A 25,816-nucleotide genomic window follows, 5' to 3' on the forward strand; every position below is an offset into this window, starting at 1 on the left:
AACAAACGCTTCTTTTGCAAAGCAGTCTTGTAAGTAACAGAATAAATGGGTTATTCATAAAAATGAATTATGACGTAGTTCAAGCCCTTACCTGTGCCCCTCTGTCTTTACCTCCTGGAGCCTGGGTAAACTCAGTCTAATTTTTCCTGTCAGCAAAAGGGCTCTGCTTATTTGACATAATGGGGCCTTGACAGAAGCTTTGCCCTCGTTGTCCATATGGGTTGCAGCCCTGAATTCTGTGTCTCTGACTTTCCCCCTAGTGAAAACCTTGGAAGTCTTTGCTTTGCATACAATGGAAAATGCTGAATCCTCGGGGTGCCGAGCGCTGATATGGAGCTGAATCCCATTTGCTTCTAGTTCCCACCAGCAGATACTCGCATGGAGCCACATTCTGGTCTCATCCTCCATTTCCAAGGATCCTGACAGCGTCGCCGACTATCCCCCTGCATGTCCAATAAAGCAAACTCAGCAGAATTCGTTACCTCGGTGTTCCCCCCCCCCCTTTACAAGGGAGGGACTCTGCTCTCCTGTGTCTCACACGGGCTCTCCCCAGTTTACAGACCGGAGTTAATGAGAACACAAAGTGCCCTAACCAGTCACAGGCATTAAATGAGACAGTCACCTCCTGCCATGCCCTGTCCTCCCAGAGAAATCCCTACGCAAACCCCAGACACGTTCCCTGTATCTGACTCACTTCCAGATCTGAGTGTTATCAATGGACCAGGTCATGAGACTCTGAGCAAAGCTGAAGGAAAAGGTCTTTGCCTGGGAGAACAGCAAGGGATTGGTGGGGACGGGCTCCTGGGATGGGGTGAACAACCCCCACACTGGGATGGAAGGGGTTAAAGGATTATACTGGGCCCAGCTAGCCCCTCTCCTCCAACCCTGCAGCTCCCAGGAGCTGGGCACAGAGTCAGAGCCTCCCCTGAGTTCTGGCAGTTTAATGGCGCGGCACCATCGCAAAGCTGCCTTAACGATGGATTCGCTGGGCACAGCAGCATCTCCCCTGTGCTCGGGGATCTCCAGCTGCCAAATCCACTCCTGGGTCCCCCCATCACTGCAGCCGCCGCAGGGCGCACAGCTGGGGAAAGGGGCAGAACCAAGATCCTGGAATCTCAGGACTTTGGAAATGGCTGTTTGGGGTCACGGGCCAGTGGAATGAGTTAGACCTGCCCTCTCGCTCCTCTAAACTAAGCCAGGCACCGGCTGCGGGCAGAGCACTTGCAAGATCAGGGCAGCAGGGCACTCGCTTCCGGTCAGCTTTGCCCCCTTGTAGCGGGGTGGTCACCCCACTCCTGCCCTGAAGGGCTTCAAACAGCCCAGGGAGAGTGCTGGGGCGGGGGGAAAGCTGGGCTGATTGGGGGAAGCAGCCACAGGTGGGGCCACGTCTCAGTCAGACCACGGCTGGCCTGGCCCTATAAGAGGTTGAGGGCCAGAGACTGAGACAGACTCTCTCTAGCCTCTTGAGAGAGAGGGGCCTGGCTGCCTGGGAGCTGAGGAGGGTACCTGAGGTGGAGCGGTGCTGGGGAAAGGCAGAGGGAGCTGGGGAGCTCCAGCCTAGCAAAGCCCCAGGCTGCAGGCCGAGTTAAGGGCCCATAAAAAGGTACTGGGGCTGCAGAGGGGCAGCCCAGAGACAGGCAGAGGCAGCTGGTCCAACCCCCCCTTGCTGATGATGAGTGGTTCACAGGCTGCCGTCTGCCCCAGGGAGCGGGGGCTAAATGGAGACCGGCAGTAGCCACTGAGGCAAGGTGGGGATGGGGTTGGGGGTTCCCCTGGGTGGGGAGACCTAGATTGTGGGTTGCTGCGGTGGGCAGAACCCCTGGGCAAGGGGCCCCGGGATCTGGGAGGGACATGGGGGCCAGCGGCAGGCGAGACATCAGCCGGCAGAGGGTGCTCTGGGCTTGAAGAGCTAATTCCCAAGACAACCAGCAGGAGGCGCCGTGCCGGTGAGTCTTACTGGGTCACACCCCTGCTGCTGGGACCTACTGGCCAAAAGAGGCTGGTAACACGGTAAATGTCAGGTGCTTGGTTGGGTCAGTGCCGTTAACGTGCAGCATGACCAATGTGTTCTGCACTCGCAGTCATGACAATCAGGAATATCCGGGTTTGGGTGCCCGTGTGCCCCATGGTGAGCACTCAGCCCACATAACTACTCCATTATTCACCCAGACAAGGGTGTGACTTGTAACCTCCTCCAACTTATCCCGGAATCTTGTTGAGGAGGAAACATTGTTCACAGCTTGGCGTTCCCCTTGAGAGCTTTGCTTCCGGTTGCCGGAGTTGTGCGTGACTATTTAGGATGATGTCACATCTCCAACACCCTATATATAGTGGGGCTCTGTCTGTGGGGTTTACTGAGGGAGCAGAGCACCAAGAGCCCAGTGCAGACCAGACAGACACCTCCGCCATGAAGATAACAGGGGCCGTTCTGCTCTTCGCTCTGGCACTTTGCTGCTTCTACTCGGGTGAGTCATTTTGGCTGTAGCCTGTGCTGAGCCCTGCTCTGATACCTCTGCCCCCTGAAAGGTCGGGGCCAGCCTCACTCTGATCTATACAGGGGTTCGCACATCCCCACAGGGGCTGATTCCAGGAGCTCTAACCTCCCTGCACGGATCCCAGAGCTCGGAAGGGCTGTTCCCGGGGTTCCCTCGGGGCTGGGATGTCACTGACTGCCAGAAACCGAGGCAGCTCAAAAGAGTCACAGCCCCTAGAAACCAAACATCCATGGACTCCCCTTTCTTTTTGAATTTCTTCTCATCTACAGTTCTGACTGAAAGAGAAGCTGTGCAAAGCTGTCTGCAGGAAAAGTTTCTTTTTAGCTTCTGTTACTTAGGAGTTGCTTTATGCCCTGAATTAATTCAATTCAATGATACTTAATTAGCATGACAAGATGTACAGCATTGCCAAAGTAGAAAACAGGAGGGTTTAGATCCTTTCCAAATATTTTTTTTTCAATCCCTACTTTGTAATCTGGATGACCTTGTTATCCATATCTCATTAATTCAGATAATCTTCACGTGAGGGGTTGATATCTTAGTGAACTGGATACAGAGACAGATGTTCAGAATGAAACATCTCATTACACTGGAGAAATTGTTGATGTAATTCTTCGCTATGACTTAATTTTGAAGACACACTCATATAAAGGAGAGAGATAGGAGATAGCTGCCTAGGATATATAGCTGTTGGTGAGGTCATGGATCCTACAAAACAGCTGCTGAAACACAACATTTAGTTTTTTTGATATTTTTCAGACAGTGTCAATGAATGAACCAGACAGCCTTGGTGAGGTACATGGCGGAGTGTGCAGTGTTATGTTCACAGCATCCAAACAGATGTTTGATAACAATATAAATTTCTCTTTCTGGAAGCTTGCAATGTAATATGAATTTATATCTTAGAATCCAGAACCCAAATGTACAAGAATCCAAAAACCAGAGAGTGACAAAGCAGGCTGCTCCCAAAGGCAATGAGGCACAGTGCAACCTATATTGTGCTAGGCTGCGTCTTTGCAGTGTGACTGCTGAAGACCCAGATCACATGTTTCCCAATAGAGTCACTAATGAGCAGGACCAGGAAACCCCTCAAATTTAAAGAGAGATCAGGGAACAACAAAGACACCTGAAGTGGAGTCCAGTGTCAGAGGCCAGCGCCAGAGCAGCACAGGACAAATGAATGGCAGAAAGGTGGCTGTGGTATGAAATACTGCTGAAATGCACTACTCTGTAGCAGGCTTTTTAAAGCAAAGCCATTAACCATTTTTGTTGTGAATAGTTTTGGGTCTAATCCTGCTTCCACTGATGTCAATGAACATTTTTTGGCCTCTCTTGACTGGGTTTAGCTTTGAAAGAACATCAGGGTATTATTAGAGCAGGTAAGAGTCCTTAGACTGAAGTGGCAGGGGCCTGCGTTTCAAAAGCTGAAGATGAGACCAACATGTGGTGGTGTTTTATGATGGGTGGCTTAAGACAACCAAGGAATTATAGATCAGTCAGCTTAACATCAGTATCCGGAAAGATAATGAAGGAAATAATTAAGCAATCAATTTGCCAACACCTAGCAGATGATAAGGTGATAAATAGCAGTCAGCATGGATTTGTCAAGAACAAATCATGTCAAACCAACCTGATAGGTTTCTAGTATCAGAGGGGTAGCCGTGTTAGTCTGGATCTGTAAAAGCAGCAAAGAGTCTTTGTGGCACCTTATAGACTGTTAGTCTATAAGGTCCACAAGACTCTTTGCTGCTTTGATAGGTTTCTGTGACAGGGTAACAAGCCTTGTGGATGGGGGGAAGCGGTAGACGTGGTATATTTTGACTTTAGTAAGGCTTTTGATACTGTCTTGCATGACCTTCTCATAAACAAACTAGGCAAATACAACCTAGATGGAGCTACTATAATGTGGGTTCATAACTGGTTGGAAAATTGTTCTAAGAGAGTAGTTATCAGTGGTTCACAGTCATGCTGGAAGGGGCAAATTGAGTGGGGTGCCGCAGGGATTGGTCCTGGGTCTGGTTCTGCTCAGTATCTTCATCAATGATTTCAATAATGGCATAGAGAGAAGACTTATAAAGTTTGCGGATGATTCCAAGGTGGCAGGGGTTGCAACTGCCTTGGAAAATAGGATGAAAATTCAAACTGATCTGGACAAACTGGAGAAATGGTCTGAAGTAAATAGGATGAAATTCAATAAGAACAAATGCAAAGTGCTTCCACTTAGGAAGGAACAATCAGTTGCACACATACAAAATGGGCAATGATTGTCTAGGAAAGAGCACTGCGGGAAGGGATCTGGGGGTCGTAGTGGATCACAAGCTAAATAGGAGTCAACAGTGTAACACTGCTGCAAAAAAAGAGAACATCATTCTGGGATGTATTGGCAGGACTGTTGTAAGCATGACACTTCTTGCTAATACTTCTTGTGCTGCTGAGGAAGCTGCATGCATTGTCCTACACGGGGATGAATGTTCTTAACTGACTCCAGCATTTCCCTTCATTGTGTCTTTTCTGTCTGGGTTTTGTTCCAGATGCTGCTGGCCAGGCTGGTAAGGTAAGTCAAACTCTCTCTGTTCATTAATAGTCACTTTCCCCAGTCTCTGCTTTGTAGCATCACAGATACCACGATGTCTGGGTTAGACACATGCTAGAACTCATGACTCAAAGCAGGAGCAGACTGTACCCTGTACCCTAGCCAGGGGAGAGTGAATCTCTGGGGCTGAGAACCTATGGGAACATCTACACTGGAACAAAAGACCCAGGGCCTGGGATGGCTGGACCGGATCAGCTGACTCTAGCTTGGAGCTTGGGCTGCAGGGCTAAAAATGGCTGTGTAGGTGTTCGGGCTCTGGGTTTTATGTTTGAGCATCAGCTGCCTGTGGAGATGCCCCTTCGCTCACACACCGTATGCTGTGGGTTCAGAAACGTCTCTTACACCAAGGAGACGGGCTCAACTCCTCCTGGCAGCGAGAGGGGAATTGGGAAGTCAGTTAATCAGAACGTCAGTGGAGACAAGGGACAGGATTAGGTACTGCGAGCTCCCAGGGTCCTCTGTGTTCAGAGAATGCCCAGCCTGGCGGGGGGAGTTGGCATCAGGCCACGCGTGAAATGCAGACACTAACACTAATTGCAATATTAATGTTCTTTGTAGGGTTTCTGCAGTGAGTACAATAAGCCTCCAACAATATGCACCATGGAGTACAAACCTGTTTGTGGCACTGATGGGAAAACATACAGCAACAAATGCGTCTTTTGCAAAGCAGTCTAGTAAGTAAGAGAATAAATGGCCCATTAATAAAAAACAAAATACAACTGTGATGTAATTCGAGCCCCTGCCTGCACCCATCTGTCTTTATCTCCTAGAGGCTGGGTCGACTTCCTCAGTTTAATTTTTAATGTCAGCAAAAGGGCTCCGCTTATTTGACATAATGGGGCCTTGACAGAAGCTTTGCCCTCGTTGTCCATATGGGTTGCAGTCCTCAGTTCTGTGTCTCTCTCTTTTTCCCCTAGTGGAAACCTTGGAAGTCTTTGCTTTGCACGACTTGGAAAATGCTGAATCCTCGGGGTGCCGAGCGCTGATATGGAGCTTAACCCCATTTGCTTCTAGTTCCCACCAGCAGATCCCCGCATGGAGCCACGTTCTCGTCTCATCCTCCATTTCCAAGGCTCCTGACAGTGTCGCTGACTATCCCTCTGCCTGTGCAATAAAGCAAACTCAGCAGAATTTGTTACTTCTGTGGTTTTTTCCCCTTTCCACGGGGGGCTCTGCTCTCCCGTGTCTCACACGGGCTCTCCCCAGCTTACAGACCAGAGTTAAGGAGAACACAAAGTGCAGTAGCCAGTCACAGGCATTAAGGGAGCCACAGATTGGCAATTATTCTATCACCTCCTGCCATGGCTTTTCCTACAAGAGAAATTGATACACAAACCCCAGACACGTTCCCTGTAGCTGACTCCCTTCCAGACCTGAGTGTGCTCCATGACCAGAACATGAGCGAAGCCCCAGTTAAAGGCCTTTGCCTGGGAGAACACGAAGGGATGGGAGGATATAGGATCAATAACCCAAACGCAGGTCACAGGGCTACTTGTCAGGGCGTAAAGGGCTTGTCCTTCTCCTTGCCCCGCTGTGTGTGTGGCCATGTCGCTCCACACTGTGGGGTGCGCCCTTCCCCAACAACCACCCAACATTCCTCCCAGCCTTGCCCCCCCAAGAGACCCACGAGCTGCACAATCCATCCGTCTCCTTCATCATGCACAGGGGACTGTGGAGTCCCTCTGGCCAGGGTCTGTGCTGCCCTCATGCCCCTGTGCAGCAGACCAACAACCTGCCAACCTTGTACCCTGGGTTACCACAAACCACAAACCACTGCTAACCTCCAAGTTCCCAGCCCAGCTCCTCGGGGCCGTCTGACACAGCAGGATGTGGGGGGTTCCTCAGCCCAGTGCCAGGAATACCCCCCTCCATCCCAGAGACCATCACACACGGGCCTGCAGGTCCCCCAGCCGGGGTCCGGCCTTTGGTCCCCTCCCCATGGCCCTCTCCTTTGCCAGCCACAGGCTGCTCCCCAGCCTGGCCCTCAGGCCGCCAGGCCCAGCCCTCGGGCTGCCTGCTACATGGGCCTCACCCTTGCAGCCGCTCCCAGCCGGCTGACCTGCTGTGCCCCGTGATTCCCCCGATGAGTCTCGCCATGGTTGCTGCTCTGAAAGCCCCAGCTCCTGGACCCAGGGGACATGGGGAGTCTCGGCTTTTCTTTAAAAATGCGAGTTTCTGCCCTTGTGAGTTCAGAGACAAGCTGGGAAATGTGACGACTAAGGGATCAAGCACCAGCAGGCAAATCAAAATCCCCCCTGCCCCGTTTATCATCCTTATCCCAATCCTGTCATTGTGGTGTCCGAATCATGAATTTTGAAGCCTGGGGTTGGCTACACTGTGCTCCAGCCCTGGCCCTCCGTGGTACCTGCTCCCCCTGACCACAGGCCCTGTGCTGGAGGGACTATGGAGCTCTGAACCGGCCAGGCACTGAACTGGGCTGTCACGGTGCCCAGTGACGAGTCAGCAGGCTCAGACCCGTATTTTCAATGGTGCAAGTCCTGAAGCCAAGAGCCAAGCCAGAGTTCAGGGGCTTTGCCTGGGGCAGAGGAATCCCCAGCCCAGAAGCAGGGCCCAGTGCACCCAGACAGTTACCTGCTGTCCAGCTGCTCCAGCATTTGAGAGCAGAGAAGGGAACATCCCATCGCTTCCCCCCAGCAGCACTGGGGCCATGTGGTGCCCCACTGCGCCATAGCCCACAGCAGCCCCACATCCCTCCCAATCCCCACGGCAGAGACCTGTACCCTGAAGCCAGCCATGATCTCCCTGGTGCACAAGGTGCGGAGGGGTCCCTCTGCACGGGGTCTGTGCTGCCTTCCTCCCCATGCAGCACAGCCACCGCTCGTCCCGCTCCTCTGGATCCCAGCAGACCTATCGGCTGCCTTAGTTTGGGGCTGCCTGAGGGAGCTCTCCCTGTGCCCGTTAACATATGGACACGGGGCTACTGGCTGCACACTGGTGCCACGTGGCCGCTTCCTCTCCTTTCTTGCCCTGATCGAATTTCCAAGCTGCTTTTACAAAGAGACTGGCAGGGGCTTGAGGGACAGGGCGCATGGACCCTGGAATATGCTGGTTTCTGCTGTAGAACAGCAAAGATGAATGTGACTGGGATGCAAGATGGAGGTTCTTAGCAACCAACAGAGCCCCGGACACACCTGGTCGATGCAGGTGTGACACAATTTACAAAGGCTTACGCTGAATTCACCCGGGTATGTCAGGGTACTTCAACCTTTCCCCACTAATATTTATTGCAGTCCCCAAAGGGTATTTGATACAGACACATTCTTGTCCTACTTACGAGTATCCGGTAATGTGGGATTGTTTACATTAGGGCTGGGGAACCGCTGTTCTTCGTGCCAACACCTGTGATCATGTGACAATGACGAGTGTCGTTCGTAACAAGAGTATTTGTTAGTTGTTAGTTGGCACACGCAATCCTCCTTTTGCAAAAGTTTCAATGAACCAATCAGGGGGCACCAAATGTGCATCTGACTTAGATGACCAACCAGATATGATGAATTAGGAATAGAGAATGACCATTCGCTGTACTGGTTCATAGCCTCAGTGACCATTTCAACGGGGATTTCATAATCCACGTGGAGAGCTCAACCCCTTGTCTATGTACATGACATCTCCTCCCTTGGGCTGCATTGAGAGAGCATCTGTGGAGCTCAGCACTCACAGACTCCAGCAGACCCACGAACCATGTCCACCATGAAGACAGACAGTGTGAGCTCTGAGGGCAGGGACTGTCCCTTCCTGTGTGTTCACAGCACGCCCAGCACCCAGGGAACGTCGGGGCACTAGTGCAACACAGACAATAACACTGACACTGATATTAACACGATTGTAGGGAGTCTGCAGAGGCCTCCGTCTGCCTGCCCCCGGGAGTACAACCCTGTTTGTGGCACTGATGGCAGAACATACAGCAACAAATGCTTCTTTTGCCAAGCAGTTTTGTAAGTAACAGAATAAATGGGTTATTCATAAAAATGAATTATGATGTAGTTCAAGCCCTTGCCTGTGCCCCTCTGTCTTTACCTCCTGGATCCTGGGTAAACTCAGTCTAATTTTTCCTGTCAGCAAAAGGGCTCTGCTTATTTGACATAATGGGGCCTTGACAGAAGCTTTGCCCTCGTTGTCCATATGGGTTGCAGCCCTGAATTCTGTGTCTCTGACTTTCCCCCTAGTGAAAACCTTGGAAGTCTTTGCTTTGCATACAATGGAGAATGCTGAATCCTCGGGGTGCCGAGCGCAGATATGGAGCTGAATCCTATTTGCTTCTAGTTCCCACCAGCAGATCCTCGCATGGAGCCACATTCTGGTCTCATCCTCCATTTCCAAGGATCCTGACAGCGTCGCCGACTATCCCCCTGCATGTCCAATAAAGCAAACTCAGCAGAATACGTTACCTCGGTGTTCCCCCCCCCCCTTTACAAGGGAGGGACTCTGCTCTCCTGTGTCTCACACGGGCTCTCCCCAGTTTACAGACCGGAGTTAATGAGAACACAAAGTGCCCTAACCAGTCACAGGCATTAAATGAGACAGTCACCTCCTGCCATGCCCTGTCCTCCCAGAGAAATCCCTACGCAAACCCCAGACACGTTCCCTGTATCTGACTCACTTCCAGACCTGAGTGTTATCAATGGACCAGGTCATGAGACTCTGAGCAAAGCTGAAGGAAAAGGCCTTTGCCTGGGAGAACAGCAAGGGATTGGTGGGGACGGGCTCCTGGGATGGGGTGAACAACCCCCACACTGGGATGGAAGGGGTTAAAGGATTATACTGGGCCCAGCTAGCCCCGCTCCTCCAACCCTGCAGGTCCCAGGAGCTGGGCACAGAGTCAGAGCCTCCCCTGAGTTCTGGCAGTTTAATGACGCGGCACCATCGCAAAGCTGCCTTAACGATGGATTCGCTGGGCACAGCAGCATCTCCCCTGTGCTCGGGGATCTCCAGCTGCCAAATCCACTCCTGGGTCCCCCCATCACTGCAGCCGCCGCAGGGCGCACAGCTGGGGAAAGGGGCAGAACCAAGATCCTGGAATCTCAGGACACTGGAAATGGCTGTTTGGGGTCACGGGCCAGTGGAATGAGTTAGACCTGCCCTCTCGCTCCTCTAAACTAAGCCAGGCACCGGCTGCGGGCAGAGCACTTGCAAGATCAGGGCAGCAGGGCACTCGCTTCCGGTCAGCTTTGCCCCCTTGTAGCGGGGTGGTCACCCCACTCCTGCCCTGAAGGGCTTCAAACAGCCGAGGGAGAGTGCTGGGGCGGGAGAAAGCTGGGCTGATTGGGGGAAGCAGCCACAGGTGGGGCCACGTCTCAGACAGACCACGGCTGGCCTGGCCCTATAAGAGGTTGAGGGCCAGAGACTGAGACAGACTCTCTCTAGCCTCTTGAGAGAGAGGGGCCTGGCTGCCTGGGAGCTGAGCAGGGTACCTGAGGTGGAGCTGGGCTGGGGAAGGGCAGAGGGAGCTGGGGAGCTCCAGCCTAGCAAAGCCCCAGGCTGCAGGCCGAGTTAAGGGCCCACAGAAGGTACGGGGGCTGCAGAGGGGCAGCCCAGAGATAGGCAGAGGCAGCTGGTCCAACCCCCCCTTGCTGATGATGAGTGGTTCACAGGCTGCCGTCTGCCCCAGGGAGCGGGGGCTAAATGGACACTGGCAGTAGCTACTGAGGCAAGGTGGGGATGGGGTTGGGGGTTCCCCTGGGTGGGGAGACCTAGATTGTGGGTTGCTGCGGTGGGCAGAACCCCTGGGCAAGGGGCCCCGGGATCTGGGAGGGACATGGGGGCCAGCGGCAGGCGAGACATCAGCCGGCAGAGGGTGCTCTGGGCTTGAAGAGCTAATTCCCAAGACAACCAGCAGGAGGCGCCGTGCCAGTGAGTCTTACTGGGCCACACCCCTGCTGCTGGGACCCACTGGCCGAAAGAGGCTGGTAACACGGTAAATGTCAGGTGCTTGGTTGGGTCAGTGCCGTTAACGTGCAGCATGACCAATGTGTTCTGCACTCGCAGTCATGACAATCAGGAATATCCGGGTTTGGGTGCCCGTGTGCCCCATGGTGAGCACTCAGCCCACATAACTACTCCATTATTCACCCAATCAAGGGTGTGACTTGTAACCTCCTCCAACTTATCCTGGAATCTTGTTGAGGAGGAAACATTGTTCACAGCTTGGCGTTCCCCTTGAGAGCTTTGCTTCCGGTTGCCGGAGTTGTGCGTGACTATTTAGGATGATGTCACATCTCCAACACCCTATATATAGTGGGGCTCTGTCTGTGGGTTTACTGAGGGAGCAGAGCACCAAGAGCCCAGTGCAGACCAGACAGACGCCTCCGCCATGAAGATAACAGGGGCCGTTCTGCTCTTCGCTTTGGCACTTTGCTGCTTCTACTCGGGTGAGTCATTTTGGCTGTAGCCTGTGCTGAGCCCTGCTCTGATACCTCTGCCCCCCTGAAAGGTGGGAGCCAGCCTCACTCTGATCTATACAGGGGTTCGCACAACCCCACAGGGCTGATTCCAGGAGCTCTAACCTCCCTGCACGGATCCCAGAGCTCGGAAGGGCTGTTCCCGGGGTTCCCTCGGGGCTGGGATGTCACTGACTCTGCCAGAAACCGAGACAGCTCAAAAGAGTCACAGCCCCTAGAAACCAAACATCCATGGACTCCCCTTTCTTTTTGAATTTCTTCTCATCTACAGTTCTGACTGAAAGAGAAGCTGTGCAAAGCTGTCTGCAGGAAAAGTTTCTTTTTAGCTTCTGTTACTTAGGAGTTGCTTTATGCCCTGAATTAATTCAACTCAATGATACTTAATTAGCATGACAAGATGTACAGCATTGCCAAAGTAGAAAACAGGAGGGTTTAGATCCTTTCCAAATATTTTTTTTTCAATCCCTACTTTGTAATCTGGATGACCTTGTTATCCATATCTCATTAATTCAGATAATCTTCACGTGACGGGTTGATATCTTAGTGAACTGGATACAGAGACAGATGTTCAGAATGAAACATCTCATTACACTGGAGAAATTGTTGATGTAATTCTTCGCTATGACTTAATTTTGAAGACACACTCATATAAAGGAGAGAGATAGGAGATAGCTGCCTAGGATATATAGCTGTTGGTGAGGTCATGGATCCTGCAAAACAGCTGCTGAAACACAACATTTAGTTTTTTTGATATTTTTCAGACAGTGTCAATGAATGAACCAGACAGCCTTGGTGAGGTACATGGCGGAACAGATGTTTGATAAAAATATAAATTTCTCTTTCTGGAAGCTTGCAATGTAATATGAATTTATATCTTAGAATCCAGAACCCAAATGTACAAGAATCCAAAAACCAGAGAGTGACAAAGCAGGCTGCTCCCAAAGGCAATGAGGCACAGTGCAACCTATATTGTGCTAGGCTGCGTCTTTGCAGTGTGACTGCTGAAGACCCAGATCACATGTTTCCCAATAGAGTCACTAATGAGCAGGACCAGGAAACCCCTCAAATTTAAAGAGAGATCAGGGAACAACAAAGACACCTGAAGTGGAGTCCAGTGTCAGAGGCCAGCGCCAGAGCAGCACAGGACAAATGAATGGCAGAAAGGTGGCTGTGGTATGAAATACTGCTGAAATGCACTACTCTGTAGCAGGCTTTTTAAAGCAAAGCCATTAACCATTTTTGTTGTGAATAGTTTTGGGTCTAATCCTGCTTCCACTGATGTCAATGAACATTTTTTGGCCTCTCTTGACTGGGTTTAGCTTTGAAAGAACATCAGGGTATTATTAGAGCAGGTAAGAGTGCTTAGACTGAAGTAGCAGAGGCCTGTGTTTCAAAAGCTGAAGATGAGACCAACATGTGGTATTGTTTTATGATGGGTGGCTTAAGACAACCGAGGAATTACAGATCAGTCAGCTTAACATCAGTATCCGGAAAGATAATGAAGGAAATAATTAAGCAATCAATTTGCCAACACCTAGCAGATGATAAGGTGATAAATAGCAGTCAGCATGGATTTGTCAAGAACAAATCATGTCAAACCAACCTGATAGGTTTCTAGTATCAGAGGGGTAGCCGAGTTAGTCTGGATCTGTAAAAGCAGCAAAGAGTCTTGTGGCACCTTATAGACTGTTACTCTATAAGGTCCACAAGACTCTTTGCTGCTTTGATAGGTTTCTGTGACAGGGTAACAAGCCTTGTGGATGGGGGGAAGCGGTAGACGTGGTATATTTTGACTTTAGTAAGGCTTTTGATACTGTCTTGCATGACCTTCTCATAAACAAACTAGGGAAATACAACTTAGATGGAGCTACTATAATGTGGGTTCATAACTGGTTGGAAAATTGTTCTAAGAGAGTAGTTATCAGTGGTTCACAGTCATGCTGGAAGGGGCAAATTGAGTGGGGTGCCGCAGGGATTGGTCCTGGGTCTGGTTCTGCTCAGTATCTTCATCAATGATTTCAATGATGGCATAGAGAGAAGACTTATAAAGTTTGCGGATGATTCCAAGGTGGCAGGGGTTGCAACTGCCTTGGAGAATAGGATGAAAATTCAAACTGATCTGGACAAACTGGAGAAATGGTCTGAAGTAAATAGGATGAAATTCAATAAGAACAAATGCAAAGTGCTTCCACTTAGGAAGGAACAATCAGTTGCACACATACAAAATGGGCAATGATTGTCTAGGAAAGAGCACTGTGGGAAGGGATCTGGGGGTCGTAGTGGATCACAAGCTAAATAGGAGTCAACAGTGTAACACTGCTGCAAAAAAAGAGAACATCATTCTGGGATGTATTGGCAGGACTATTGTAAGCATGACACTTCTTGCTAATACTTCTTGTGCTGCTGAGGAAGCTGCATGCATTGTCCTACACGGCGATGAATGTTCTTAACTGACTCCAGCATTTCCCTTCATTGTGTCTTTTCTGTCTGGGTTTTGTTCCAGATGCTGCTGGCCAGGCTGGTAAGGTAAGTCAAACTCTCTCTGTTTGTTAATAGTCACTTTCCCCAGTCTCTGCTTTGTAGCATCACAGATACCACGATCTCTGGGTTAGACACATGCTAGAACTCATGACTCAACGCAGGAGCAGACTCTACCCTGTACCCTAGCCAGGGGAGAGTGAATCTCTGGGGCTGAGAACCCCTGGGTACATCTACACTGGAACAAAAGACCCAGGGCCTGGGATGGCTGGACCGGACCAGCTGACTCTAGCTTGGGGCTTGGGCTGCAGGGCTAAAAATGGCTGTGTAGGTGTTCGGGCTCTGGGTTTTATGTTTGAGCATCAGCTGCCTGTGGAGATGCCCCTTCGCTCACACACCATATGCTGTGGGTTCAGAAACGTCTCTTACACCAAGGAGACGGGCTTAGCTCCTCCTGGCAGCGAGAGGGGAATTGGAAAGTCAGTTAATCAGAACATCAGTGGAGACAAGGGACAGGATTAGGTACTGCGAGCTCCCAGGGTCCGCTGTGTTCAGAGAATGCCCAGCCTGGCGGGGGGGAGTTGGCATCAGGCCACTCGTGAAATGCAGACACTAACACTAATTGCAATATTAATGTTCTTCGTAGGGTTTCTGCAGTGAGTTCAAGAAGCCTCCAGAAATATGCACCATGGAGTACAAGCCTGTTTGTGGCACTGATGGGAAAACATACAGCAACAAATGCTTCTTTTGCAAAGCAGTCTAGTAAGTAAGAGAATAAATGACCCATTAATAAAAAACAAAATACAACTGTGATGTAATTCGAGCCCCTGCCTGCACCCATCTGTCTTTATCTTCTAGAGGCTGCGTCGACTTCCTCAGTTTAATTTTTAAGGTCAGCAAAAGGGCTCTGCTTATTTGACATAATGGGGCCTTGACAGAAGCTTTGCCCTCGTTGTCCATATGGGTTGCAGCAGCCCTCAGTTCTGTGTCTCTCTCTTTTTCCCCTAGTGAAAACCTTGGAAGTCTTTGCTTTGCACGATATGGAAAATGCTGAATCCTCGGGGGGCCGAGTGCTGATATGGAGCTGAACCCCATTTGCTTCTAGTTCCCACCAGCAGATCCCCGCATGGAGCCACGTTCTCGTCTCATCCTCCATTTCCAAGGCTCCTGACAGTGTCGCTGACTATCCCTCTGCCTGTGCAATAAAGCAAACTCAGCAGAATTTGTTACTTCTGTGGTTTTTTCCCCTTTCCACGGGGGGACTCTGCTCTCTCGTGTCTCACACGGGCTCTCCCCAGCTTACAGACCGGAGTTAAGGAGAACACAAAGTGCAGTAGCCAGTCACAGGCATTAAGGGAGCCACAGATTGGCAATTATTCTATCACCTCCTGCCATGGCTTTTCCTACAAGAGAAATTGATACACAAACCCCAGACACGTTCCCTGTAGCTGACTCCCTTCCAGACCTGAGTGTGCTCCATGACCAGAACATGAGCGAAGCCCCAGTTAAAGGCCTTTGCCTGGGAGAACACGAAGGGATGGGAGGATATAGGATCAATAACCCAAACGCAGGTCACAGGGCTACTTGTCAGGGCGTAAAGGGCTTGTCCTTCTCCTTGCCCCGCTGTGTGTGTGGCCATGTCGCTCCACACTGTGGGGTGCGCCCTTCCCCAACAAGCACCCCACATTCCTCCCAGCCTTGCCTCCCCCAGAGACCCACGAGCTGCACAATCCATCCGTCTCCTCCATCATGCACAGGGGACTGTGGAGTCCCTCTGGCCAGGGTCCGTGCTGCCCTCATGCCCCTGTGCAGCAGACCAACAACCTGCCAACCTTGTACCCTGGGTACAAGGTCTTCAGAGTTACCACAAACCACTGCTAACCTCCAAGTTCCCAGCCCAGCTCCTCGGGGCCGTCTGACACAGCAGGATGTGGGGGGTTTCTCAGCCCAGTGCCAGGAATACCCCCCTCCATCCCAGAGACCATCACACACGGGCCTGCAGGTCCCCCAGCCGGGGTCCGGCCTTTGGTCCCCTCCCCATGGCCCTCTCCTTTGCCAGCCACAGGCTGCTCCCCAGCCTGGCCCTCAGGCCGCCAGGCCCAGCCCTCGGGCTGCCTGCTACATGGGCCTCACCCTTGCAGCCGCTCCCAGCCGGCTGACCTGCTGTGCCCCGTGATTCCCCCGATGAGTCTCGCCATGGTTGCTGCTCTGAAAGCCCCAGCTCCTGGACCCAGGGGACATGGGGAGTCTCGGCTTTTCTTTAAAAACGCGAGTTTCTGCCCTTGTGATTTCAGAGACAAGCTGGGAAATGTGACGACTAAGGGATCAAGCACCAGCAGGCAAATCAAAATCCCCCCTGCCCCGTTTCTCATCCTTATCCCAATCCTGTCATTGTGGTGTCCGGAATCATGAATTTTGAAGCCTGGGGTTGGCTACGCTGTGCTCCAGCCCTGGCCATCCGCGGCACCTGCTCCCCGCGGCCACAGGCCCTGTGCTGGAGGGACTATGGAGCTCTGAACCGGCCAGGCGCTGAACTGGGCTGTCAGGGGCCCAGTGACGAGTCAGCAGGCTCAGACCCGTATTTTCAATGGTGCAAGTCCTGAAGCCAAGAGCCAAGCCAGAGTTCAGGGGCTTTGCCTGGGGCGGAGGAATCCCCAGCCCAGAAGCAGGGCCCAGTGCACCCAGACAGTTACCTGGTGCCCAGCTGCTCCAGCGTTTGGAAGTGGAAAAGGGAACATCCCATCGCTTCCCCCCAGCAGCACTGGGGCCATGTGGTGCCCCACTGTGCCACAGCCCACAGCAGCCCCACATCCCTCCCGATCCCCGCGGCAGAGACCTGTACCCTGAAGCCAGCCATGATCTCCCTGGTGCACAAGGGGTAGAGGGGTCCCTCTGCACGGGGTCTGTGCTGCCTTCCTCCCCATGCAGCACAGCCACCGCTCATCCCGCTCCTCTGGATCCCAGCAGACCTATCGGCTGCCTTAGTTTGGGGCTGCCTGAGGGAGCTCTCCCTGTGCCCGTTAACATATGGACACGGGGCTACTGGCTGCACACTGGTGCCACGTGGCCGCTTCCCCTCCCTTCTTGCCCTGATCGAATTTCCAAGCTGCTTTTACAAAGAGATTGGCAGGGGCTTGAGGGACAGGGCGCATGGACCCTGGAATATGCTGGTTTCTGCTGTAGAACAGCAAAGATGAATGTGACTGGGATGCAAGATGGAGGTTCTCAGCAACCAACAGAGCCCCGGACACAGCTGGTCGATGCAGGTGTGACACAATTTACAAAGGCTTACGCTGAATTCACCCGGGTATGTCAGGGCACTTTAACCTTTCCCCACTAATATTTATTGCAGTCCCCAAAGGGTATTTGATACAGACACATTCTTGTCCTACTTACGAGTATCCGGTAATGTGGGATTGTTTACATTAGGGCTGGGGAACCGCTGTTCTTCGTGCCAACACCTGTGATCATGTGACAATGACGAGTGTCGTTCGTAACAAGAGTATTTGTTAGTTGTTAGTTGCCACACGCAATCCTCCTTTTGCAAAAGTTTCAATGAACCAATCAGGGGGCACCAAATGTGCATCTGACTTAGATGACCAACCAGATATGATGAATTAGGAATAGGGAATGACCATTCACTGTACTGGTTCATAGCCTCAGTGACCATTTCAACGGGGATTTCATAATCCATGTGGAGAGCTCCACCCCTTGTCTATATTCATGACATCTCCTCCCTTGGGCTGCATTGAGAGAGCATCTGCGGAGCTCAGCACTCACAGACTCCAGCAGACCCACGAACCATGTCCACCAGGAAGACAGACAGTATGAGCTCTGAGGGCAGGGACTGTCCCTTCCTGTGTGTTCACAGCACGCCCAGCACCCAGGGAACGTCGGGGCACTAGTGCAACACAGACAATAACACTGACACTGATATTAGCACAATTGTAGGGAGTCTGCAGAGGCCTCCGTCTGCCTGCCCCCGGGAGTACAACCCTGTTTGTGGCACTGATGGCAGAACATACAGCAACAAACGCTTCTTTTGCAAAGCAGTCTTGTAAGTAACAGAATAAATGGGTTATTCATAAAAATGAATTATGACGTAGTTCAAGCCCTTGTCTGTGCCCCTCTGTCTTTACCTCCTGGAGCCTGGGTAAACTCAGTCTAATTTTTTCTGTCAGCAAAAGGGCTCTGCTTATTTGACATAGTGGGGCCTTGACAGAAGCTTTCCCTCATTGTCCATATGGGTTGCAGCCCTCAGTTCTGTGTCTCTCTCTTTTCCCCCTAGTGAAAACCTTGGAAGTCTTTGCTTTGCGCGATATGGAAAATGCTGAATCCTCGGGATGCTGAGCGCTGATATGGAGCTGAATCCCATTTGCTTCTAGTTCCCACCAGCAGATCCTCGCATGGAGCCACATTCTCGTCTCATCCTCCATTTCCAAGGATCCTGACTGCATCGCCGACTATCCCCCTGCATGTCCAATAAAGCAAACTCAGCAGAATTCGTTACCTCGGTGTTTCCCCCCACCCCTTTACAAGGGAGGGACTCTGCTCTCCCGTGTCTCACACGGGCTCTCCCCAGCTTACAGACCGGAGTTAATGAGAACACAAAGTGCTCTAACCAGTCACAGGCATTAAATGAGACAGTCATCTCCTGCCATGTCCTGTCCTCCCAGAGAAATCCCTACGCAAACCCCAGACACGTTCCCTGTATCTGACTCACTTCCAGACCTGAGTGTTATCAGTGGACCAGGTCATGAGACTCTGAGCAAAGCTGAAGGAAAAGGCCTTTGCCTGGGAGAACAGCAAGGGATTGGTGGGGATGGGCTCCTGGGATGGGGTGAACAACCCCCACACTGGGATGGAAGGGTTAAAGGACCCTACTGGGCCCAGCTAGCCCCGCTCCTCCAACCCTGCAGCTCCCAGGAGCTGGGCACAGAGTCAGAGCCTCCCCTGAGTTCTGGCAGTTTAATGGCGCGGCACCATTGCAAAGCTGCCTTAACGATGGATTCGCTGGGCACAGCAGCATCTCCCCTGTGCTCGGGGATCTCCAGCTGCCAAATCCACTCCTGGGTCCCCCCATCGCTGCAGCCGCCGCAGGGCGCACAGCTGGGGAAAGAGGCAGAACCAAGATCCTGGAATCTCAGGACACTGGAAATGGCTGTTTGGGGTCACGGGCCAGTGGAATGAGTTAGACCTGCCCTCTCACTCCTCTAAACTAAGCCAGGCACCGGCTGCGGGCAGAGCACTTGCAAGATCAGGGCAACAGGGCAGTCGCTTCTGGTCAGCTTTGCCCCCTTGTAGCGGGGTGGTCACCCCACTCCTGCCCTGAAGGGCTTCAAACAGCCGAGGGAGAGTGCTGGGGCGGGGGGAAAGCTGGGCTGATTGGGGGAAGCAGCCACAGATGGGGCCACGCCTCAGTCAGACCACGGCTGGCCTGGCCCTATAAGAGGTTGAGGGCAAGAGACTGAGACAGACTCTCTCTAACCTCTTGAGAGAGAGAGGCCTGGCTGCCTGGGAGCTGAGCAGGGTACCTGAGGTGGAGCAGGGCTGGGGAAGGGCAGAGAGAGCTGGGGAGCTCCAGCCTAGCAAAGCCCCAGGCTGCAGGCCGAGTTAAGGGCCCACAAAAGATACTGGGGCTGCAGAGGGGAAGCCCAGAGACAGGCAGAGGCAGCTGGTCCAACCCCCCCTTGCTGATGATGAGTGGTTCATAGGCTGCCGTCTGCCCCAGGGAGCGGGGGCTAAATGGAGACTGGCAGTAGCCACTGAGGCAAGGTGGGGATGGGGTTGGGGGTTCCCCTGGGTGGGGAGACCTAGATTGTGGGTTGCTGTGGTGGGCAGAACCCCTGGGCAAGGGGCCCCGGGATCTGGGAGGGACATGGGGGCCAGCGGCAGGCGAGACATCAGCCGGCAGAGGGTGCTCTGGGCCTGAAGAGCTAATTCCCAAGACAACCAGCAGGAGGCGCCATGCCAGTGAGTCTTACTGGGCCACACCCCTGCTGCTGGGACCCACTGGCGGAAAGAGGCTGGTAACACGGTAAATGTCAGGTGCTTGGTTGGGTCAGTGCCGTTAAGGTGCAGCATGACCAATGTGTTCTGCACTCGCACTCATGACAATCAGGAATATCCGGGTTTGGGTGCCCATGTGCCCCATGGTGAGCACTCAGCCCACATAACTACTCCATTATTCACCCAATCAAGGGTGTGACTTGTAACCTCCTCACTCTGATCCTGGAATCTTGTTGAGGAAACATTGTTCACAGCTTGGCGTTCCCCTTGAGAGCTTTGCTTCCGGTTGCCGGAGTTGTGCGTGACTATTTAGGATGATGTCACATCTCCGACACCCTATATATAGTGGGGCTCTGTCTGTGGGGTTTACTGAGGGAGCAGAGCACCAAGAGCCCAGTGCAGACCAGACAGACGCCTCCGCCATGAAGATAACAGGGGCCGTTCTGCTCTTCGCTCTGGCACTTTGCTGCTTCTACTCGGGTGAGTCATTTTGGCTGTAGCCTGTGCTGAGCCCTGCTCTGATACCTCTGCCCCCCTGAAAGGTCGGGGCCAGCCTCACTCTGATCTATACAGGGGTTCGCACATCCCCACAGGGGCTGATTCCAGGAGCTCTAACCTCCCTGCACGGATCCCAGAGCTCGGAAGGGCTGTTCCCGCGGTTCTCTCTGGGCTGGGATGTCACTGACTCTGCCAGAAACCGAGGCAGCTGAAAAGAGTCTCAGCCCCTAGAAACCAAACATCCATGGACTCCCCTTTCTTTTTGAATTCCCTCTCATCTACGATTCTGGTTGTTTTCTGATTATTTTGTTGGGGATGAGGGGGTTGGCAGTAAATTCTTGATCTAGTTACTTAAATAATTTTAATTCCTGTCATTGTTTATTATGAAACTCCACAAAGAGGCCATCAGCGAGGGTGACCAGATGTACCATTTTTTTAGGGACAATCCCAATATTCGGGGCTTATTCTTATAAGGTGCCTATTAGCCCCCACCCCGTCCTGATTTTTCACACTTTTTATCTGATCATTCTACCATCAGGATTCAAATATCTTAGTCAATTGAATACAGTTTAATTAATAGAGTCAGACCTGTTCAGAATGAAACATCTCATTAGAAATGAGTAATTGCTGATGTAATTCTGTGCTATGGCTTAACTCTGAAGAGACGCTCAAATAATAGAGAGAGAGAGGGAGTCAAAAGCTGTTGACGTTTTTATGGCTGCCCGTGAGCTCTTGGACCCTGCAAAACAGCTGCTGAGACACAACCTTTAGTGTTCTGGGATTTTTCAGACAGTGTCAGTGAATGGACCAGACAGCCTGTTGTGGGGTACATGGCGGAGTGTGCCGTGTTATGTTCACACCATCCAAACAGATGTTAGAGTAAAACATAAGACTCTCTTTCTGGATGCTTGTAATATAATACGACATGATTTCTCAGGATCCAGAACCCTAACATACAAGAACCCAAAACACAGAGAGAGACCAAGCAGGCTGCTCCCGAAGACAGCGAGGCACAATTCAATCCCTACTGCTCTAGGTTGGCTCTTTGAAAATTAACTGCTGAAGACCCAGATCACAAGTTTCCCAACAGAGACCCCTAATGAACCAGGAAACCCCTCACACTTAAAGAGAGATCAGGGAACAACAAAGACACCTGAAGTGGAGTCCAGTGTCAGAGGCCAGCACCAGACAGTGTCAATGAATGGACCAGACAGCCTGTTGAGAACAGGTGAACCGAATGACAGAAAAGTGGCTGTGATATGAAATGCCCCTGAAATTCAGTACTCCATAACTGGCTTTTTAAAGCAAAGCCATTAACCGCTTTTATTGTGGATAGTCTGGGGGCTAATCCTGCTTCCACTGATGTCAACGGACATTTTTTGGCCTCTGTTGGCTGGATGTAGCTTTGAAAGAACAATAGGATATTATGGAGCTGGCAGATAACAGAGCGATTTCTTCAGGTCAAGTGGCAGGGGCCTGTGTTTCAAACGCTTAAGATGAGATCAACATGTGGGCGTTGTTTTATTATAGGTGGCTTAAGACAGCCATGCTCCCGCTATATAGTTGATCTGATCCCTGATGAAACTCCAAAGAAAGAAAGAAAGAAAGACATTTCTTTGCATTTTTATGATTAAGTCTTGCTGACAACCATGAATGTTTTCTGAACCCTTTCACTGAATTGAGTGGATAGATACAATCTTACCCTTCATCCAGAAGAAGCATTAAAACAAACAGCACTGAGATCTTCTCAGAATTTCCTGGAAAAGTAGGAAACTCCTCACCTCCCCGAAAGGCGAGGGTGAGATCCTGTAGAGGAGACACCTGCCTAGAGTAAGATCATGATGGAAAGTCCCAAGAACGTTTGCCTCTTCCTCCATTCCCCCTTTGCGATCTCAGCTCAGTTAATACAGCTGGTACAAGAGCTGACATCCCCAGTGGCACAACCCCATACCAGACCATTTGAAAAGGCTCGGTATAAAAATAGAGAGAGAGACTTGGTCAGACCTAGGGACATCAATAACCCCAGCACCAGGATGGGAGAGAGAATCTGAAACAGTCTCATTCTGTCTGTATGTTTTGTTCCAGATGCTGCTGGCCAGGCTGGTAAGGTAAGTCGAATTCTCCCTGTTCGTTAATAGTCACTTTCCCCAGTCTCTGGTTTGTAGCATCACAGATACCACGATCTCTGGGTTAGAAACATACGAGAGCACATGTCTCAGAGCAGAAACAGACTCTACCCCATGCCCTAGCAAGGGACAGTAAATTGCTGGGACTGAGAACCTCTGGGTACATCTACACTGGAACAAAAGACCCAGAGCCTGGGATGGCTGGACCAGATCAGCTGACTTGAGCGTTGGCTAACAAAGCTCAGGCTCCCGCCAAAGCCCAAATGTCTACATAGCAATTGCACAGCCCGAGCCCAAGTCAGCTGACCTGAGCTAGCCAGGGGTGTCTCACTGCTGAGTAGCCGTAAGCCATGTGGTCAGGGTGATGGATTCCATACGCTATTGTACGGGGCAGCCTGTGATGGGCCTGGGGGAGACACAGAGAGCAACTGAGACAGAACAGAGGAGGTGACAGTGTGACAAGAGCATGAGGAGTTTTATATTTGAGCATCTGCTGCCTGTGGAGATGCTCTTTCACTCACATTCTATATATATGATGCAGGTTCAGAAGCATCTCTTAGACCAGGGTGTGACAGTCTGTACCCCTATATTCACCCCTTTTACAAGACTATGATACATTTTGTACAAAGTATGCCTTGTGAGGTGGTATTTGAAAACTCATAACGTGCTGAACATTATAGTCCTGTTAAATATGTGAGGCAACATTGTATGTAAAGTTATAAGAATCTACTGTATAAGACATGTTCCCAGTCTGGGGAAACAGCCATAAACGAGAGACAAAAGACAAACTGATGCCTCAACCAGGTCTCAACATAATCAAACAGACCATCACGTTGTTACGTGGCCATTCTTTGGTAGGAAAAAAGTTGTGAGCGAGAAATTTACTTGTTGGCAAAGGAACAGCTGGAGGTTCCCATCCCCACAGACTTTCTGTTACATGAATCCCAGCTGGAGATGATGCTCAAAGAAGAGGGGAAGATATAAGAATAGGAAACAAATACCCCAAATTTCTCCTCCCTTTCTCTCTGCCCACGACATCACCAACACCTGAAGGACAAAGAGAGTAACGTGGGACTGGGGGAGGGGTCCTGGTGGAAAGGACAACCAGGAAGATTGCTGAAGCATTTGGTGAGAGGGACCTTTTGCTTTGAATTCACTTAGCTTGATAAGTCAGGTATTAGGGCTAGTCTACACTTACCAGCCGGGTCGACGCGGTGAGTTCGACTTCTCGGAGTTCGAACTATCGCGTCTAATCTGGACGCGATAGTTCGAACTCCGGAAGCGCCGCGGTCGACTCCGGTACTCCACCACTGCAAAAGGTGGTGGCGGAGTCGACCTTGGAGCCGCGGACTTCGATTCCGCGGCGTCTGGACAGATGAGTAGTTCAAACTAGGGTACTTCGAATTCAGCTACGCTATTCACGTAGCTGAACTTGCGTACCCTAGTTCGACCCCCGCCCTTAGTGTAGACCTGCCCTTAGTGGCATTTTGCTTTCATTTTCTCGTAGCCAGTTCTGACTTTGATGCCTCATTACTTATAATCTCTTAAAATCCATCTTTCTGTAGTTAAGAAACTTGTTTTATCTAAACCAGTGTGTTTGGATTGAAGTGTTTGGAAAACTCCATTTGAGATAATAGGATTTGTGCATTTCATTTTCTATTAATAAAATGACAGACTTTATATGAGCTTGTATTGTCCAGGAGAGGGCTGGGCAGTACAAGACACACATTTCTGGGGGAAAGTCTGGGACTGGAAGTTTGCTGCTGTTTCACTGCAGTGTAATTCAAGAGTGGCTGGCCAAAGCACTCATACCACACAGCTCAGGGTAATTTACATGCTGGAAGCTGTGTGTGAGCAGGAACAGGAGTGGTTGCTTTCATAGCAAAGCAGTGTAAAAGGCACCCCAGGTTGGAGAACTGAGGGGACACAGCTGTTCATCAGTCCAGATTGTACCCTGGGTAATGTCAGATTAGCATCTGATGCCTACGGAGATGCCCCTTCACTCACACAACATGTGCTGTGGGTTCAGAAACGTCTCTTACACCAGGGAGACGGGCTCAGCTCCTCCTGGCAGCGAGAGGGGAACTGGGAAGTCAGTTAATCAGAACGTCAGTGGAGACAAGGGACAGGATTAGGTACTGCAAGCTCCCAGGGTCCTCTGTGTTCAGAGAATGCCCAGCCCCCTGGGCGAGTGGGGGTGTTGGGGCACTACTGAAATGCAGACAATAACTCTAATAGCAATACTAATGTTCTTTGTAGGGTTTCTGCAGCGAGTACAAGGAGCCTCCAGAAGGCTGCACCAGGGAGTACTTCCCTATCTGTGGCACTGATGGGAAAACATACAGCAACAAATGCGTCTTTTGCACAGAAGTCTAGTAAGTAACAGAATAAACAGCCAATTAACAAAAACTAAAATACAATTGTGAGGTAACTCAAGGCCCTGCCGGTGCCCATGTCTTTACCTCCTAGAGGCTCGGTCGACTTCCTCAGTGTATTTTTTCCTGCCAGCAGATAAGCTCTGGTTAATGTGACATACTGGGGCCTTGACAGATGTTTTGCTTTTGTTGTCCATAAGGTTGCAGCCCTGAGTTCTGTGTCTCTGTCTTTCCCTCTAGTAAATACCTTGGAAGTCTTTGCTTTAAGCATTATGGAGAATGCAAGTCGCACGATGAGGCCAAGCAAAGAGAAGACCTTTAGCACTCAGTTCCCACTAGCAGATCCCCGCATGGAGCCACGGTCTCATCTCATCCTCCATTTGCAGGGCTCCTGACAGCGTCACTGACTGTCCCCCTGCATGTCCAATAAAGCAAACTCAGCAGAATTCGTTACCTTGGTGGTTTTTTCCCCTTTCCACGGGGGGGCTCTGCTCTCCCGTGTCTCACACGGGCTCTCCCCAGCTTACAGACCGGAGTTAAGGAGAACACAAAGTGCAGTAGCCAGTCACAGGCATTAAAGGAGCCACAGATTGGCAATTATTCTATCACCTCCTGCCATGGCTTTTCCTACAAGAGAAATTGATACACAAACCCCAGACACGTTCCCTGTAGCTGACTCCCTTCCAGACCTGAGTGTGCTCCATGGACCAGATCTTGAGACCATGAGCAAAGCCCCAGTAAAAGGCCTTTGCCCGGGAGAACACCAAGGGCTGGGAGGGGATGGGCTCCCCAACCCAGACATAGGGCCCGGGGCTACTAGTCA

The 25,816-nt window shown here is 51.2% G+C and overlaps 2 protein-coding genes across 2 annotated transcripts; both read left to right on the forward strand.

The window, feature by feature from the left end:
* The first annotated feature begins 11,383 nt into the window (after nt 1-11,383).
* LOC120370056 (ovomucoid-like) lies at nt 11,384-15,199 on the forward strand. Its single transcript, XM_039484113.1, has 4 exons — nt 11,384-11,477; nt 14,011-14,033; nt 14,632-14,747; nt 14,994-15,199. The coding sequence occupies exons 1-4, from the start codon at nt 11,420-11,422 to the stop codon at nt 15,037-15,039; spliced, it is 243 nt and encodes an 80-aa protein (XP_039340047.1). The 5' UTR covers nt 11,384-11,419; the 3' UTR covers nt 15,040-15,199.
* Nucleotides 15,200-20,416: 5,217 nt separating this feature from the next.
* Nucleotides 20,417-25,346, forward strand: LOC120370196 (serine protease inhibitor Kazal-type 6-like). Its single transcript, XM_039484524.1, has 5 exons — nt 20,417-20,474; nt 22,389-22,464; nt 22,549-22,600; nt 24,878-24,993; nt 25,234-25,346. Exons 1-5 carry the CDS (start codon nt 20,417-20,419, stop codon nt 25,313-25,315), a joined length of 384 nt encoding a protein of 127 aa, XP_039340458.1. The 3' UTR covers nt 25,316-25,346.
* The last annotated feature ends 470 nt before the right edge of the window (nt 25,347-25,816 follow it).

The sequence above is a fragment of the Mauremys reevesii genome, linkage group 8, assembly GCF_016161935.1.
Source record: "Mauremys reevesii isolate NIE-2019 linkage group 8, ASM1616193v1, whole genome shotgun sequence".
Classification (NCBI taxonomy): Eukaryota; Metazoa; Chordata; order Testudines; family Geoemydidae; genus Mauremys; species Mauremys reevesii.

Coding starts and splice junctions, on each gene's coding strand:
- LOC120370056 (XM_039484113.1), top strand. CDS start 11,420: ATGAAGATAACAGGGGCCGTTCTGCTCTTCGCTTTGGCACTTTGCTGC. Junction 11,478..14,010: donor ACTTTGCTGCTTCTACTCGG/GTGAGTCATTTT, acceptor GTTTTGTTCCAG/ATGCTGCTGGCCAGGCTGGT. Junction 14,748..14,993: donor TTCTTTTGCAAAGCAGTCTA/GTAAGTAAGAGA, acceptor TTTTTCCCCTAG/TGAAAACCTTGGAAGTCTTT.
- LOC120370196 (XM_039484524.1), top strand. CDS start 20,417: ATGAAGATAACAGGGGCCGTTCTGCTCTTCGCTCTGGCACTTTGCTGC. Junction 20,475..22,388: donor ACTTTGCTGCTTCTACTCGG/GTGAGTCATTTT, acceptor TTGCGATCTCAG/CTCAGTTAATACAGCTGGTA. Junction 24,994..25,233: donor GTCTTTTGCACAGAAGTCTA/GTAAGTAACAGA, acceptor CTTTCCCTCTAG/TAAATACCTTGGAAGTCTTT.